Source organism: Macrosteles quadrilineatus, unplaced genomic scaffold (genome assembly GCF_028750875.1).
Source record: "Macrosteles quadrilineatus isolate MER2022 unplaced genomic scaffold, UCM_ALF_1.0 Scaffold_48__1_contigs__length_938360, whole genome shotgun sequence".
In the NCBI taxonomy this organism is placed as follows: Eukaryota; Metazoa; Arthropoda; class Insecta; order Hemiptera; family Cicadellidae; genus Macrosteles; species Macrosteles quadrilineatus.
The window spans coordinates 556,931-576,293 of NW_026542641.1; the positions used below are offsets into that span (position 1 = coordinate 556,931).

The following is a 19,363-nucleotide window of genomic DNA, read 5'->3' on the forward strand; positions in this document are numbered from 1 at the left end:
ACTTGTTCTCCATAAGAATAACATGGGAATTTAAAATTTACACTATATTGGAATTTTCTCCATAATCATTAGGCGCATATAACACTTCAACATACTAAATTATTTGTTTTTTTACGCTCTACAAAATGGTTTGGAAAGAAATTGCTAAATTTTATGTTTTTTGGGTCAAAAATGGGAAAAACCTATTTTTACCCCATAAAACCCCCCGTAAACCCCCGTTCCCATAGTCCGATCATGCTGGTTCGTGAACTGGTTCAAGTTTATCCCGCCTTACACCTTCAAATTAAATTTTATCAAAATCGGACAAAAATTACTCAAGTTATCGTGTGGTTGGACATATATATATGTATATATATATATATATATATATATATATATATACATATATAAACATTTGAACAAATGGTGTTTTTGGCCTCTGGGGACATCAAAATGAAAAGTAAATCGGTCCCGGGCCTAGGTCTTACCATGAGACCTACGGTAATAGCTACTTCCCTATAGGGAAATTCACTAATATTAAGTATTGCAACCATTGCAACTATCGGCTCCTTTTTGACTGATTGAAAACATGTAATATCAACAACCACAGATAGCTCAAAGGTAAGGTAAGGTGTTCACAAACTGGAGGTCTCGGGTTCAAGACCCAGTGAGGGAAGATGATTTTGTGATTTTGATTCTAGTTTTTCTCAAAATTTGTTTTCATGAACTATTTAATCAAAATGCTCAACTGATATATACGGTATGCATTTCATACAAAATCTTTATTATTTTTGTTTATGTAGGATATGCCCATGGGATGAAATAGTTATTTGTGTAACTAGTGGTGAAAGTGGCACTTTGCTGCACACGAGAGCAATATTTACGGAATGATCTCGAGTGCAGCAAAGGCCTTTTTCACTCGTGTTACACATTATATTTTTCCTACAGTCACTATAAAGCATATAAATAATTAGTCTTTCAAACACTATACAACACGTTTTTAGGTTCAGCTGGCAACACAAATGGTGCCCTAGAGAAAGTAGTACTCGCGGTCTGTATCACTCCGCTATTTTTCCTCGGCAAGAAATGTGCTCCGCGTTTTGAGAATATAGTTCCGTATGTTTTTGTAATTTGAAGTGGTTTCCGCGCCAAAAAAAATGCTTTAAAGGTATTTTATTGTTTATTAAGATCGTAGGAATGTTTTAAAAACTTTTAAAAGAAAAGTCCAGAAAGTTCAGAAATACCGAAACTATAAACACGAAATGACAGGTTAAATCGTAGTTATAATAGTCAATCAGCTGCTCATAGTATTATTATCTTTAAGTGTTGCCAACCTATTTCCAAGCGTACACGGATTACGTGCATAATAGAACCACGCAGTTTTGTGTTGTTTCGTTGGAATCCTGATGTGCGGCAAAGTATAAACTGTACGACAAAGTATAAACCGTACGGCAAAGTATAAATATGCAGCAATTAGCAGCTTTCTGTACTATAAACAGTACAAGGAAGTTAACTTTGTCGGGTGACTGTAGGAAAACAATTTTTAACTTGTTGCAAAGTCAATTTTAAAATTGTTGTAAAACAGTTTTTAAATTGTTGTAAAATTGTTGCAATATAGTTGTAAAACAATTTTTGAACTATTTTAAAATTTGCTGGTTGTCAACTATACTCATATTAATAACAGTTTTATTATAAGTTTAAAATTGATATCAAAACAATTTTTTTCTCGTTTTTCTGCTACTTGGGCGCCGTAACAGTGTAACACCCGTAACATTCAGTGTAACACCCGTAACACAGGAAACTGTAATTATAAAACATTACCAAGACTAGAAAATTACAATGGGCATAGTCAAAGTATAACTTTGAGTATTGTTACTCCAAAACCTTTTTTAAAGAATCCAATTCACAGATATCATGGATTTCTCAGCCAGATATCATTTGCTAGGTCTATTAAAGGTAGCACGCTACTTTTAAAATTTATATCCCGAAAAATATCAAATAAACAGAAGTATAAGCATACTCGGCCTTATGTAATATGCGAGACATAAAAGTTTTGATATGATTTGAAATATATACTTTTACCATGTGTGTACTATTTTAATGTGCAAATGTAACACCTGTAACCAAAGAACTGCATCATATTGACGTATGCGTTTTGTTCCAGGTGCTCAGGCCAAAGGATGTCAAGAGGGGTAGGCCAAGAAAAAAATAGGTAAGTCCACTCTCAGAGCCGGTTCTAGACATTTTTCTAATGTAGCCTAAGTGAACAACATTCCGGCACCGGCACCCGACCCTAAAAGGTTTACAATCTACAAATTGACAAAATAGGGGTCCATCCTTATGTTTTCCACCATAACCCCCTTATGTTGTTTTTTTTTTTTAATACATCACATAACGCCTAAGGAGTGCTTCTGCACGCAGGCAGGTACAGTAAATTGTCAAAATATACATTGTGTACTATTAGGTTATTAGCAAAGTTTACAAATAAGTTAGGCCTATGTCTACTACAATCAGACTGATAAAAAATCCTCAATTCTGTAAAAACAATTGTCTAACAGGTAAGACAGTAAGTGTAACCGGAACTTTTTAAATGATTCCTCCTCTCTAAGTGATAGAGGAAGCTTATTATACAGTTTGAGACCCATATAAAAAGTACTCTTTTCATAAGCAGCAGATTTATGTATGGGGTACTGCAACACAGAGCTCAAGGGCCTAAAGCTGTATTGGGAGTTAGTTCTTTTTTCTTCATAAATAGAAAAATGTTTTTTGACAAAGATTAAAGTGTTCAATATATACAAAGAGGGCACATGTAAAATCTTCATTCTTTTAAACAAATTTCTACAAGATGTTCTTGGATTAACTTGTGCAATAACTCTTATAATTCTCTTTTGTATTTTAAATATTTTTTTACTATCAGTGGCATTTCCCCAGAACTCAATACCATAGCCAATGTTAGAGTGCACATATGCAAAGTATACCATTATCTGAGTTTTTCATCTATTAATTTTGAAAGCACTAAAGTAACGTGAAATGCTGTATTAAGCTTTGATTCCAATTGATTTATATGATCAGACCATGTTAGAGTTGAGTCTAATTTTATTCCTAAAAGGTTGCAAGATTGAATTTTACTTAATGTGCCTTCTAACGGGTTATAGTCAATCCGTCTACTTTTTATGCTATTAGAATGGAAGTTCACACAATATGTTTTATTTCTGTTAAGTTTAAGATTATTGGCCAGAAACCATTCAGTCATAAGATCAAAATCATTGTTAATTTCAATTTTTAATATGTCAGGGTTTTTATTTTTTAATACTGCAGTGGTATCATCAGCATACATTACCAATTTTGACTTAAGATTTTGTTTCAAGAGGTCATCAACATAAATAAGAAACAACAACGGACCCATTATTGAACCCTGGGGAACACCTTCAGTGAAATTTTTGAAGCTTGAATAGTTAGAGTAATTCAGTTGAACTTTTTGTTTTCTACCCAACAAGTAGGACTGCACCAAATCATAAGCTTTTCGTCTAATTCCATAAAACTTAAGATTGTGCAATAAAATATTGTATTTGACACAGTCAAATGCCCTTGACAAATCACAGAAGGTGCCAATGGCATACTGTGATCCATCAACGGCACTTGCTATGTAATTTGAGACCTCAAAGAGAGCATCTGATGTGTTACAACCCTTTTTAAATCCAAACTGATTACTACAAGGAATGTTGATGGTTTCAAGATATGATACTAGTCTATTACAGATTAATTTTTCATAAACCTTGGAGAAAACTGGAGACCAGTTTTCTGGAGACCAGGTTCTGGACCTTGGAGACCCTTAAAATCCAGACTAAGACGCTCGAACGGTGATGTTGCTTTTATTAATTTTCCATCATGTTTGAAGAATCTTGGTTTTACTTCAGAACATACCTTACAGGAAGCAGTCATTCTTCTTACCTCATCAAGGGAGTATGGTAAATTTTTGCTTATGATCCAATGATACATACGAGTTTCACCAGGATGACACATTCTTTCATGATATTGATGAAGTCTGTTCATTTTGTCGCTCATGGAGCACACTCGTGATAGAGAGTCAGCAGCTACATTCAGTTTACCAGGTCTATAAACAATATCATAACTATAGCTCGATAGTTGTAGTCTCCACCTCATGATTTTGTCATTCTTAATTTTCCCCGATATCTTAGAGTTGAACATGAAAGAGACAGACTTCTGGTCTGTTATTAGTTTGAAATGTCTGCCTAGCAAATAGTGTCTCCATTTTATTACTGACTCCACGATTGCATATGCTTCCTTTTCGACCGAACTGTGCTTTAGTTCACTATGAGACAGAGCTCTTGAGAAAAAGGCTACAGGTTTTCCTTCCTGGGTCAGTGTTGCTGCTATTACAGTGTCAGATGCATCAGTCTCAACAGTGAAGGGTAGATCAGGATTTATGGGACTCATTGAGGCATTTTCAATCTCTTGTTTCAGTTCATTAAATGCATTTATAGCCGTCGGGGATAAAGGGAAAGAGCTGGTTGTCAGAACTTTAATCTTTTCAGAAAATCGTGGGACATATCTTGAGAAATGGGAAAACATTCCTACTGCCCTTCTTAGGGATGATGCGTTTGTGGGCAAGGGGAAGTTCTTTAGAGGTAAAAGTCGATCAGAATCTGGCTTAATGGTTTTGTTGCTTATTGTATATCCAAGGAGACTAATAGATTTCATTGAAAAAGAATATTTATTTTCATTAATAGTCAAGTTATACTTACTAGCAGCGTTCATCAGCCTTTTTAGGTTCCTATCATGCTCCTCTTGGGTTTTACCACATACTGTTATGTCATCTAAATAAGCAAAGGTGTCATTAAGATTTTCTGCCCTAATTATGCCATCAATAACTCTCTGGAATGCAGCAACTCCATTTGTCACCCCAAAAGGAATTCTGGTAAATTGATACAGCTGATCACATGCTTCAAAAGCTGTAAAAGGCTTATCTTCAGCCTTGATCAGTATTTGATGGCAAGCGCTTTTTAAATCAATGGCACTAAACACTTCATAGTTAGCAACTTTATTGACAATTTCTTCAAGATTTGGGATTGGATAAGCATCGATACTTGTAAATCTGTTTATAGTGTTAGAGTAGTCTATTACCATACGCTTCTTATGGTTTTCGGAGCTGGTAACAAAAGCTTGAGCTCTCCATGGAGATATACTTGGTTCTATTACCCCTTCATGCAACAGTGAGCGAATTTCTTCTGAAATAAACTGATAATCTGTTACTGTATGACGGTGAGATTTCACAGAAATAGGATGACAATCATTTGAAATATGCTCAAATAGTGAAGCTTATGGTACATTTGCAGCAGCTACAGATACTATAGCAAGAGGAGATTCGGGTCCGCCTAATGTGAGTTCTAATTTAGATTGACGACTGAGTAAATCATGACCTATAATCAAATCACAACAGAGGTTGGGTAAAATGCACAAAATCACATTATTGTATGAGTTACCAAGAATCTTCAAATTAACTTTGCATTCACCTTTAGTTTGAGAAGTTAACTCAGAAGCCGCCATTGATACTTGACTGATTTTAGAAGGATAGGTTTTCATTTTCAGCTGATTTACTAAGTCACTACTTAGGAAACTAGTGGTACTACCAGTGTCAATTAGGGCTTGAGCTGCTTTACCATTCACATTAACTGGGACAATAGCTTTTGAAAGACCTAGGGGATAACTTGAGGAACAACTTATGTGGCTTATGACTGATGAAGTTGTATGTTTAATTTTTGAGTTTTGACCAAAACTTGATTTATCTATTTGAGAGGAAGACTTACATACCTTAACAAAGTGACCCTTTTTACCACAACCTTTACAGTAAGAATTTCTTGCGGGACATTCATTTCTTGGATGTCTATTGAATCCACAGAAGAAACATCTATTATTACTCCCAGAAGTAGCAGCTATGGTTGGATTATTTGTATCATCGTCTTGAACGATTGAGTTTTCTTTTTTTTAAACTGAATTGAGATTTGAGCTGGGTTGATATAGGAGGGCTTGTTGTTGTGCACTTTCCAAACAACGGGCCTGTTCATAAGCATCTTGAAGAGGCAGCTTAAAGTTCTCTAGCAGTCTCTGGGGAATGTGTGGAGCAATCAGACCATTTACAAATGCATCTCTAATGCAGTCATCTCTATTTTCTGCTGCAGAAGTAGCTTTAAAATTGCAGTGTTTGCTGAGTATCTTTAAAGCTTCTAGATATTGGTCAACTGATTCTTCTGGTTGTTGCTGACGAGTAGATAACTTATGGCGAGCAAATACTTCGTTTACTGGCTTACAATATAAATTTTGAAGATTACCAATTGCATCTTTAAAATTAAAACATTCACTGATATAAGTATATACTAAAGGCACCACATAGTTGATTAGAAGTTTCAATTTCTCAGATTCATTTGCTTCTGTCACTTCAGTAAAATTTGTAAATGTCCTGAGCCAATGATCCCATTCCATTTCTGCTGTTGAAGAGTTTGGATCTATTGAAAGTTTTTCTGGAGCAAATTGTTTTTCCATGATTGAAGATACTGTGTTAAATAAATTGTTGAAGAATAAAGATTGTTTGCCTTGAATGAGTAGGCTTTATTAAACACAATTCAAGTAATGGAATTCATAAGTAAGAGTTAAATCTAGAGAATTAAATAATGATTACAAACATTCAACATAAACAAATAAAATAACAATGTTCAACAACAGCTGGGAATATTTTATATCACACTCAGGACACGAAATGTGGTTGCGGTGCTGTTTCTTTGCGTGTTACTAGCAATATTATTTTCGTGTTTTGAATAATAGTCATGCCAAAGAAACTGAGATTTGGACAGAGACAAATTGGCAACCGAAGTAGAAAGTTTCAAATATCATGGTTTGAATTTAGTACCAAATATCCAAACAGCCAATTCAATTGATATACTGAGATGTTTGTGTGTGAACAATATGGAGGATGTATATCCAAACATATTGCCTTACGAATATTCCTGACAATTCCAGTTCCAGTGGCTTCGAATGAAAGAAGCTTTAGCAAACTTAAAATAATAACAAAAATATTTACTGAATTTGACAGTGCAACAGAGGCTGACAAACTAAAGAATAATTAATTATGAAAACTCATTTTAAGTAACTCAATTAAAATATTTATTTACAAAAAAATAATAATGTAAACAAGCCAAATAGCAGATGATTCATAACTTTTATAACTCAGCTGATAACAATAATCCTACATTTCTCCCCACCCAATTTAGGCTGAGTTTCCGAAACTATGTTCATTATCTTCAGGTTCCGTTTGCATTTTCCATTGAGGTGGATCAGTTGCACCTTCTCTTGCTCTCAGCTGGTCAGCGTGTTTTCTCTTTACTTCTCCCCCAACTAAAACTGTGTATGAGAGCTCTCCTGTCCTTTCTTGTACTGTTCCTGGTCTCCCTTCTTCGTTTCATTTTGAACCCACACTTCTTGTTTGGCAGAAAACTCCTTTTGTTTGGATTTTAAGTCGTGGTAGTACTTCTGTCGCCACACTTGATTTTCTATTCTCTCTCTGCTATTACACCTCCACCTATCCAAAGCTGTTGGTATTCTTCTACCATAGAAAAGGACTGATGGGGGTTGTCCTGTCGTCTTTTGTAGGGTGTTTCGATAAGCAAGCAACACTTGTAAAAGTGTAAGTGATGAGCTGAGACCTTCTTGTTTGCAAGCACTGTATCGACTCTTGAAGGTTCTAATAATCCTCTCTACTAAACCATTGGTTTTTGGATGATACGGCGCCGATGTGACATGGCATATGTTATTGTTCTTACAAAAAGTCTTGAACTCATGGGACGTGAAGGGGGTGCCATTATCGGATACAATTTTTTTAGGAATACCATACCTCGAAAACCAAGTCCTTAATCTATTTACAAGAGCAGCAGTTGTAGTACGGTCCATAACTTCGATCTCAACCCATTTTGAGTAAGCATCGATTCCTACTAACCAGAATCGGTTGTCGAATGGGCCAGCAAAGTCGAGATGAATTCGCTCCCAAGGGTCACTTGGCACATTCCAAGGATATAGAGGTACTCCTGTGTCAAATGAGTGGTACTCTGGAAAGGATGGCATCTACGGACATACATCTCAACACCCTTATTCAGATTAGGCCACCAAACATAATACCTTGATAGGGATCTCATAGCCTCTATACCAGGATGTCCTTTGTGGAGTTCTTTCAATACATTTTCTCTCAAAATCTGTGGCACCACAATTCTTCCTAATCGCATGATTATACCGTTTTCTGATGTCAGCTCTTCTCTCTTATTCCAATATGGTTTCATGGATGGTGGCAAGTTTCCTGTATCTTTTGGCCAACCATGTTCCAAGTAGTCTATAAGTTTCTTCATATTTGGGTCTTTCTTATACTCCAGTACAAGTTCATGATTTGGATAAACTACGTCAATTTTCTCCTGAACCAATGCTCGAATCTCTCTCTCATCTGGATCTAATACTTCTTGTGTCTTGAGTGAAAACCTAGAAAAAAAAATCAGCCAAACAATTATCCTGTCCTTTTATGTACTGGATCTCAAAATCATACTCCATTAAACAAAGCCCAACGAACCAAACGGTTGTTTACTACTTTGGTAAGATCTCGATGCATTCCGAATATTCTTTCAAGTGGCTTGTGGTCCGTCCTCACCTTGAAATGTCTCCCACTGAGGTATTGCCTAAACTTCTTCACTGCGAAAACTAACGCCGTTGCTTCCTTGTCAACTGTAGCATACCTTTTTTCTGCTTCCGTTAGTGTCCTCGAAGCGTATTTGACTGGCCTTTCCGTTCCATCCGGCATCAAATGTAACAGCACTGCACCAACCCCTTGTTCACAAGCATCACATCTATTCTATATATAATTCAGTTTTAAAAATCTTTGTACAACTAAATCTAGAGTTCTACTGGACCGATTTTATTAATTAATGGGTCGTTGGAAAGCTTAAGTCGTGTAGATTTGCAAATAATTATGAAAGTTTGCTTTTGTTATGATTTATGGTGAAAAATTAAAAAAAAACCTGTTTTCCATAAGAAATACATTGAAAACTGTGTTTTTCACACTTTTTATTTGGGTGCGACTTTTTGCGGTCTTTTTTAGTGTTTCCAAGAAGTGTATGGTATCAATTTGTAGGCAATTTTATTCTCTTTCAGAATATCACCTTCCACTTTAGTCGATTTCCTCACCATTTAAAAGTTATTTGCAAAAAAGCTAAGCAACCTCTGAATTTATAGTAATGAGAAAATACAGAGTTAGGGATATTTTTGTTAAACTTTGTACAACTAAATCTAGACTTCTACTGGACCGATTTTGTTAATTAATGGGTCATTGGAAAGCCCAAGTCATGTAGATTTGCAAATAATTATGAAAGTGTGATTTTATTAAATCTTTGTGGTAAAAAAGTAAAAATAACAAAAATACATTAAAAACTGCTTTTTTCAAGTTTCTGTTTTCAAGTTTCTATTTGTAGCCAGCTTTTGGCTGCCTTTATTAAGCATTTTCAAGAAATGCATAGTAGTTGTTTGTAGTAAATTTTATTCTCTTTCAGAATATCCCATCCACGTTGGTCGATTTACCCACCATTTAAAAGTTATAGGCAACAATCTAAGTGATCTCCAAAATTATTGTAGTGAGAAAATACTGAATTAGATATATTTTTGTTAAACTTTGTACAACTAAATCTAGACTTCTACTGGACCGATTTTGTTACTTAATAGGTCGTTGGAAAGCCTAATTTGTGTAGATTTGCAAATAATTATGAAAGTTTGATTTTATTACATATTTCAGGTAAAACAATAAAAATAAACAATATTACATTTAAAACGCCTTTTTTTCCAAGTTTATATTTCCAAGTTTATATTTGTAGACAACTTTAGGCTGGGTTTATTGAGTATTTTCAAAAAATGCATAATAGTAATTTGTAGAAAATTTTATTTTCTTTCAGAATATCACCTTCCACTTTGGTTGATTTCCTCACCGTTTCAAAGTTATTTGCAAAAACGTTAAGCAACCTCCCAATTTATAGTGGTGAGAAAATACTGAATTAGAGATGTTGTTGTTAAACTTTATACAATTAAATCTCCAGTTCTACTGAACCGATTTTATTAATTAATAGGTCATTGGAAAGCCTAATTTGTGTAGATTTGCAAATAATCATAAAAGTTTGATTTTTTTAAGATTTATAAGGTGAAACCCGTCATAGTCGACAGTTACTGTTGAGGTTGCAAGCAAGATCGTTTGACTACAAATCAATGATAAATAACTACATTTTTTGAGCAATTTGTGTTGTACGTCATTTTTTAGCTGTGTGCTTTGGGTACGTCCGATCTTAATAATCAATAAATCAAATGAAAGCTGGTATTTCACAGAAGGTTCTTAGGTCAAAACAAATAAAATAACGTAATTAGAATTAAGTAACTATATCTAAAACTAAATTCCATATCCAAGATATAATCAAATTTATATTTTCTGATTGAGCGATACAGTATCTTAAACTTAACTGTTTAAAACTATCAATATCTCAAGTGAAAGCCCATGAAGTATTTTAAGACCAAGACATAAAATAACTTAAATAAAAATAGAGTTACGTATCATTGATTGCAGATAAGTACTAAAACGATTGTAATTATTGTAGATTCATGATTCAGCAGTGTGTTTTAGGTAGTCCGATCTTAATAATCAATAGCTCAAATGAAAGCTGGTATTTCACTAAAGGTTTTTAGACCAAAACATATAGGGTAATGTAATTAGAACTGCTAGAATACAACTTTAATGAAGTGAAAAATAAAAAAAATCTAATTTAAATTCTTTCAAAATATACGTAAAAAATGAATACTGATGCTTAATGGCAAATCTGTGGTACGTCCATACCTTTAGTTTAAGGCTAAAATTATGAAAATCGCTTGGGTAAATGAGCTAACCCGACTCGGAAAAGAAAAACCAATAATTTTTATAGATGGCAATAATTGGTTTACCATTATGAATAATCTAACTATCTAATGTTATGTACTTAATATGGACCATTAATATTAGTGAGTAAAGTGGTGTATGGATTTCATAACCATTACTTTACTAGAGACCGTTGTATTTAACCACAACGGGCACTGTTGCTAGTTCAACAATAATCGGCTTTGATATTAAGGCTTGTGCCTTATATAAAAATACTAACACAAAATAAGTTAATTAAAAGAAGAGATTATAACATTGAAACACTTTTGTATTAAGAAAGAACTACAATCAAAATCAAATATAACATTTACAAACAGTCCAAACAGTCAGCTGATCATATGATAATTTTTACATTCAAAGTACAGTTGAGACAGTAAGTAGCAGATTCATATTAATGGCAAAACTATGTAGCCACATACTCCCCTCCCAGTGTCAACGAGGAACGTAACGATGCGGGGGATGAACACTACGACCTGATCTTGTAAAAATCAGTGTTTTTTGTAGGTCAACATCTTCATTTCTGTCCTTGGTCTTGTCTACTTGAGTTTCTCTAGATTGTATGTAATTTTTTTTGCGTTAATGGTCGTATCATTCATAGAATCTTGAAGGAGGAATGCCGGTTTGAGTCGGTCAATAGAAATCGACGTAGGTCCTCGTGGAGTAAGAATATTAAACCACTTGTCAGATCGCGAAACCACTTGGTAAGGGCCATCATAGACAGCTTGCAACGGTCTTCGGGATGAATCATGACGAACAAAAACATGGTTGGATGTTCTTAATTCTGGATGAACAAAGACTTTCTTAGAAGAATGGTATTTGGCTTCTATTGGTTTGAGATCATTAATTTTTCTTTTCAGATTGTACACTAAATCAGGAACATTTGTTGAGGTATCTTCTGTGGTTTGAAAAAGATTGCATGGTAGTCTGATGGACTGACCTAGTGTCATTTCTGCAGCAGTAACATTGTGTTCTGGAATAATATAAGATCTTAGTCCCAGTAGAACCATTGGTAACGTCTGTGTCCAGTTAGATGTAAGTTGAGCCGTTAATGCAGATTTCAGATGTCGGTGCCATCTCTCGATCTTTCCATTAGCTTCAGGGTGATACGCTGTAGTTTTATTGTGATGGATACCGAGATGTTTTGTTAATTCCTGAAATAAATTGCAGTCAAATTGTCTTCCTCTATCTGTAGTAATGTTTTGAGGAACTCCAAATCTAGCAATCCAGGTCTGTTCCAGCAGTAATATCCTTGATAGGAGTTGCCTCGACCCATCGTGTAAAGCGGTCTAAGATAGTTAGCAAGTACGTAAATCCTTGAGAAGGTGGCAAGGGTCCAACTATGTCCACATTAATGTGAGAAAAACGTCCATTAATGTTGTTGTAAGCTCCAATCTCAGTAGTAGTATGTTTCCAAACCTTTGATTTTTGGCAAGCTACACATGCTTTGGCCCAAAGTCTGACATCTTTATTCATGGAAGGCCAAACAAAACGTTGTTTAATAAGGTCCAGAGATCCTTTGATTCCAGGATGTGCCAGGTTGTGAAGGGAGTCAAATAACTGCTTTCTGAACTGCTGAGGAATAAATGGTCGTAGTCTTCCAGTACTGGTGTCACAACACAACTCTGAGCCATTAGGAAGTAAAATATTTTTGAATATCAATGAAGTTGTGTTTGAGGATTTCAGGTTTTTAAGTTCAGCATCTTGAGATCGAGTTTGAGAAATTTGTTCAAATGATACAGATGAAGGTAGGTCAATAGCACTTATTCTCGACATGAAATCAGCAGGAATGTTTTGTTTTCCTGGTAGATACCTTATGTCGGTAGTGAACTGTCCAATGAAGTCTAGATGACGCAATTGCCTTGGACTAGATGTATCAGAGGGTTTATTGAAGGCAAAAGATAGAGGTTTGTGATCTGTATATATAACAAAACTTCGCCCTTCAAGGAGATAACGGAAGTGCTTCACAGATAGGTATGCAGCCAGGAGTTCCCTGTCATAGGTACTGTATTTTTTTTGAGTTGTTGTAAGGGATTTAGAGAAAAACCCAAGAGGTTCAAAGTTTCCATTACAAATCTGGTGGAGAGACGAACCTATAGCGAAGTTCGATGCATCGACCATGAGAGCCAAAGGAGCATCAGGAGATGGGTGTGCTAGAAGTTTGGCATTGACTAGCTGACCCTTTGCATCCTCAAAAGCTTTCTTAGATTCTGAGGTCCAACTTATTTTTCGTTTATCAGATTTATGTGTACCCTTACACAAATCAAATAGTTGTTGCTGAATAGCAGCTGCGTTAGGAAGTGAACTTCTGTAAAAGTTTATAAGTCCAAGGAATCTACGAAGCTCAAGAATGGTTTCAGGAAGTTTGCAACTAACAATAGCTTCAACTTTATCAGGAAGAGGAGAAATTCCTTGTTTAGAAACTGTGTAACCAAGAAAAGAGATCTCAGCCACGCCAAATACGCTCTTTGACGTATTAATATTAATGTGATGCTTATTAAGTCTATCAAAAACAGTTTGCAAGTGATTAATATGTTCATCTTCTGAGGAGGATGCTACCAGGATATCATCTAAGTAACAAAAGGTAAACTCTAGATCATTCAAAACAGAATTAATATATCTCTGGAAAGTTTGTGCAGCATTCCTTAATCCAAATGGCATTTTTAGAAATTCAAATAATCCAAAAGGCGTTATGACAGCAGTTTTTGGAATGTCATCAGGAGCTACTGGAATGTGATGAAAAGCCGGAACAAGATCAATTTTGGAAAATATAGCTTTTCCATTTAACTGGCTGTTAAAATCATGCAAATAAGGTATAGGATATCTATCAGGAACTGTTTTTGCATTTAGGGCACGGTAATCCCCGCAAGGTCTCCATGTACCATCAGTTTTAGGAACTAAATGAAGTGGACTGGACCAACAGCTTTTTGAAGGCCTGCAAATGCCTAACTCAACCATCTTGTGAAACTCCTTTTTAGCTACCGCAAGTTTTTCTGGAGGTAAACGTCTAGCTCTAAAGTTCACTGGCTGACCTGTTGTCTGAATTGAGTGAAAAACTGTGTCCTGTGAAACTTGAAAATTTGGATTTTCTTTCAGTAAATTAGGATATTGGTTGATAAGTTTTGAGTATTTACCTTCTGGGTCAAGAACCAATACAGATTGTTGAGTTGAAAGTTTTTGAATTCCAATTACAGATAATTGAGTCCTGTTATCGATTAGTCTTTTATTTTTTATATCAACAAGTAAACCATAATGTGATAAAAAGTCTGCGCCAATTATGGGTTGGGTTACGTCTGCAACTATGAAAGACCAGGCAAACTTTCTTTTCAAGCCTAGATCAAGTTTTATGTCTTGTTTACCGTACGTTTTGATAACAGAACCATTGGCAGCATATAATTTTCTATTACTTACAGCACATTTGTCTTTGTTTGTGAGAGGCAAAACAGATATGTCTGCTCCAGAATCCACGAGAAACTTACGACCACAGGGTAAGTTAGTTACAAATAAGCGGCGAGATTGAAAGCCCCTGTCATCATGAGCCGCATTTAGTGACGGGGCAGGAAGTTTTCCTGTTGTGCATTCTTTTTTGGTGTGAACAAACAAGGTTGAACACATTTTTTAGCATTTTCACCAAATTTGTTATGATACCAGCAAATTTCACCTTGATAATTTCTCTCTTTAGGGTAGTACTTGTTCTTATGTTTGGCTGGAAAGTTGTGTTTACTTAACTTAAGAAGTCCATCAATAGACTGAGTTAGTTCACTGACTTGTTTTTCTAAGTTGACAATCCGATCACTAGATTGCGCTACATCTCCATGAGCACAAACGTAGTTGTCGATAGCTGATAGTTCAGCTATTTGGTCACCTAATTTAGCTAATACATCAAGAGAATTTGTTTGAGAAGCAGCTAGAGCAGTACGAATGTAATTAGGTAGACGTTGTAGAAAAATAACTTTCAAAAAACTATCAGTTACCTGTGTGCCTGCTAAGGTTCTCATTTCACGAAGAAGAGTTGTCGGCTTCTTATCTCCGAGAAAAACTTCTGTTGTCAGTTGTTTTAGTTTGGCATTTTCTGAAATTTCATATTCTGAGCAGAGCCTTTCCTTTAAGTCAGAGTAGGGAGTTTGGGACAAAGGTTTGGTAATAAAATCTGAAAGGTGACTTGCAACTTCATTGTCCAGTGAGCTCATTACATAATTGTATTTAGTTCTTTCATTTGAAATTCCATGAAGAGAAAACTGACATTCGATTTGATGAAACCAAAGTGAAACATTTTTTGTCCAAAATGGTGGAATTTTCACTTGAATTGGTGAGATTTGTGAAGCCTCTGGTGTACCAGGAGTTGGAGAAGATTCTTTATTATTCATTGTGGTCTAATTGAATTAATGGCAGTAAAAAGTACAATAAGGGGTCACCAAATAAGGCTTGTGCCTTATATAAAAATACTAACACAAAATAAGTTAATTAAAAGAAGAGATTATAACATTGAAACACTTTTGTATTAAGAAAGAACTACAATCAAAATCAAATATAACATTTACAAACAGTCCAAACAGTCAGCTGATCATATGATAATTTTTACATTCAAAGTACAGTTGAGACAGTAAGTAGCAGATTCATATTAATGGCAAAACTATGTAGCCACAATATGTCGTATGGAACTAATGTCTTCTCTAATGACAGAATATTCTTTAACTTTTCGAACGTCATTTGTTCGGTGTCAGTGGATTTCCATTTAGTCTTCGTACCAGTCAGCTTGTGCAAGTTCGAAGCGATCGCATGAAGATTAGGTATGTACCTTTCGTAAAAATTTAGTGCTCCTAGAAAAGCTCGTAATTCTTTCACGTTTCTTGGTCTTGGTGCGTGTCTTATGGTTTCAACTTTGTCTTCGGAGGGATGAATACCATTTCCATCTATTGTATGACCCAAATACTTTACAGACTTCTGAAAGAACTTACATTTTGACAGTTTTGATCTTATTCCACTTGATTCTAGTCGCCTCAAAACTTCTCTAAGAGTGGTTATATGGGTAGTATTATCCTTACTAGAAATGATTATATCATCAAGTAGAACTCCGACATTAAGTCATTTTAGTAAACTTTCCATGTACCTTTTGAAATTTAGCCGGACTAGAGGAAAGCCCAAAAGGCAACCTCTTGTAGCGAAAGTAACCTACATGAGCTGCTATTGTAAGTTACTTTTGTGACTCTGGGTGTACTTTCATTTGCAAGTACGCGTCTCGAAGATCTATGACTGAAAATATCTTTCCATCAGTTAATTTGGAAGTCAAGTCATCAAAGGTTGGCAGGAGGTGTCTTTCCGGGACGATGTTTGGATTCAAGGTTGTACGAAAATCGCCACAGATCCTGACTCTACCTCCGCCCTTGTCTACGTTAACTGTTGGGGTACTCCATTCTATCGGTGTTTCGGAAGGGTCCACTGCTTCCAAAACTCCTTCCTGTACTAATCTCTGTAATTCTCGCTCCACTGCCTCCCTTAAGGGGAATGGAACTCGTCGTGCCCCGTAAGATACAGGTTTTGTTCCACTTTTTAGATGGAAAACTTCATTAGAGTCATATATCGTTCCTAGCTCATCACGAAAGAGTTCGGAAAACTCCTGAGTTAATGCCTCAACTTCTTTTTTTGCAACTCTTTTCTATAACTTTCTTCCTTCTTACCTGTCTCTTTACTATTTGTCTTTCCATTGTCAATACGTCTAACCCTTACTTCCCTAGGCAAATTAAGATTGAAAGCTACACTCCATGGCATCCCAAATAATGGAACATCATCTTCTAGTAATACAATAACAGGTAATCGCTTAGTGCGATTACGTAAAGTAACGTTGACAAAAGCCTTACCCATGACTTCTAGCTTATTTTTCCCATAGCCAGTGATGACATCAGACTTTTTGAGAGTTTCGCCACTTGAATTTATCTTATCCCAAAGAGACAAACTTATAGCACTTACCCGAGCCCCGGAATCAAACTCCATTCTAACACCCGTTCAATTCTACATCTATTGTAGCTCTGGGAACCTTACTCTTGACTGATCTAATTTGTGTTCCGCTAACATCAATATCAGAACTATACTCATCATCGTAATTTTGATCACAAGAATCATCTACTTTTCTCAAATTACCATCTGTTCTCTTGACAAAATAATTTTTACTTTTGCACATTCTTGCGAAGTGGCCTCTCTTTGAACATTTCTTGCACACAGCAGAAATAGCAGGACACCTATCTTCACTAGGGTCATGCGCAAACCCACATCTATAACATCTAATGAAACCAGTCGATTTAGTACCTCTGGTTTCCTCTTTTCCTTACTGTCACTTAGTTTGAAAATCTCATTTTTACATAAATGTTTGGAAACTTCTTCTCTCGCGCGTTCCATAGATTGAGCTAACTCTAGTACTACTGTTGACTTAACACGCTCACCTCGGTTATCAACTCCCTCGGGCCATCTTTGTCTGACTTCAACTTCAAATTCTGAACAGTTGCTTCCTACTGCAAATCTATCTCGTACTCGTTCATCTAAGCTATCTCCATATTTACAACTTCTATCTAAAGACTTCAATCTGTTATAAAACAAAATAAATGTCTCACCATCTTTTCTTATAGCTCTTTCAAACTCAAACCTTGTTGCAAAAAGTGTCCTTGTAGGCTTGAACAACCGGTTGGCTTCCTCTTTGACTTCGTCATAGGTGCATTCCTCCCAGGCCCTTGGATACATCTGGTCCAACAGTGCCCTGAGGTGCTCCTCTCCGATATTTGCCAATAGAAGATCTCGCCGAGCCGCTTGTTCTTCTGTGTCAGCACTACCCAGTCCCTTAACTCTGCAGGTCAACTCAAAACGAGCTATGTAGTCTTCCCACAATTGTTCACTATTATACTTGTAATGGGCAAATTTTATGAGGGGGGTTAGTTTTAATTATTTTAAGGCCGCGAAGGTTTGAGCGCGCTCGACAACAATGTCAAACATGTCCACGGCAAGTCAAGTCTCCTAGTTCGTGACTTGGCCGCTACGACCTCGGGGCGCTAACGTAGCGGTAGTGGGGATAGGCGCTGAGACCGGTGGACATGGGACATTTCTTGAAGCAGAAGCAGTCGATGGCGAGCGCTTGTTCGCCAAACACCCTCCCTCTAGAACGTACAGCGGACCTGCGGCGAGAATAGGTCGTGGATTCGACTCGCAACGTGCGAGACAACATAATATCGATAATAATAAATCGAGCGAAGTATCGTCAGACGTAAGTACTGTGGTATACCCTTACGTTAAATATAATCTTATTTTCCCCGTTTTACTTTGGCGAGTCAAAGTTAATATTATTTACGATCATCTTAGTTGTAAGAGATTAGCGTATTGTATTTCTCAGGCAGGCACTGCGAGTGCGGTGCCGCAGTAGCCTACACTTTTTAGTTTATTTATCGAAAGTGGTTTTATTTTATTTTATCTAAAAGTATTTTATTTAGTTATATTTCAAAGCCAAGAAGTTCATTGGCATATTAGCGCTGACTCATTTCATTTCGTTATTTTATTATTGTGTGTGACGACATTTTATTTCACTACGAGAGTTTTAATTTTAGTTTTTATTCGAGAAGCGATACATTTTGTTAGACCTGGAAGCTGGTCACGTATTTTAGTTCTCATAGAAGTATCGTATTTAGTGCCGATATATTCCTGGTCAGTGCGTCGTTGTGCTGACATACAACCATAGTATCGTGTCCGTGTAGGACGACGAAGAAAACGTCTACGAAGATCGAGAAGCGGTTAGCGAGCGACGGGGCTGTCAGCTGGAACCCTGGACTACTCTCGAGCTGTCCGAGCAAATCGGAGGTAAGTTTAGGATAGGTGCCCCTACCCGACATAAACACCTCACATACTCTTTAAATGAAAATCTGCTCATTCTATCTTGTATGCAAGACATGTTACTACAATCAATTACACTCTTATACTGAGACTGAACTGTTTTCTTCGGCATTTTCTCGTCGCCAATATAGAATAATTAATTATGAAAACTCATTTTAAGTAACTCAATTAAACTATTTATTTACAAAACAATAATAATGTAAACAAGCCAAATAGCAGATGATTCATAACTTTTATAACTCAGCTGATAACAATAATCCTACACAAACCTAGCGATTATTTCCATTGAGCACCAGGTAGCCTCAAAACTATCCTTCAGCGAGATTGTAAATACATTTGCTGCAAGAAAAGCCCAAATGTGAAACTTCTAAGAACAATTAAATGTTTAAAATAAGTATTTTCAGTTAAATTCTTTATAATTTTATCTAATACTTGACCCACTTGTACATGATTTACTACCTTATGTGTTTTTGTGAACCTGAATGATTTCGTTTTCAAATAAACTATTGTCTTTTAAAA

At 35.9% G+C, this 19,363-nt stretch overlaps 1 protein-coding gene across 1 annotated transcript; it reads right to left on the reverse strand.

Moving 5' to 3' along the window:
* Positions 1 to 7,389: 7,389 nt before the first annotated feature.
* Positions 7,390 to 8,112, reverse strand: LOC129005969 (uncharacterized protein K02A2.6-like). The gene has a single exon (XM_054435045.1). The coding sequence runs from the start codon at positions 8,110 to 8,112 to the stop codon at positions 7,390 to 7,392; it is 723 nt and encodes a 240-aa protein (XP_054291020.1).
* Between the last annotated feature and the right edge of the window lie 11,251 nt (positions 8,113 to 19,363).

What these genes read in the sequence shown, in the direction of transcription:
- LOC129005969 (XM_054435045.1), bottom strand. Translation starts at nt 8,112, where the DNA reads ATGCCATCCTTTCCAGAGTACCACTCATTTGACACAGGAGTACCTCTA.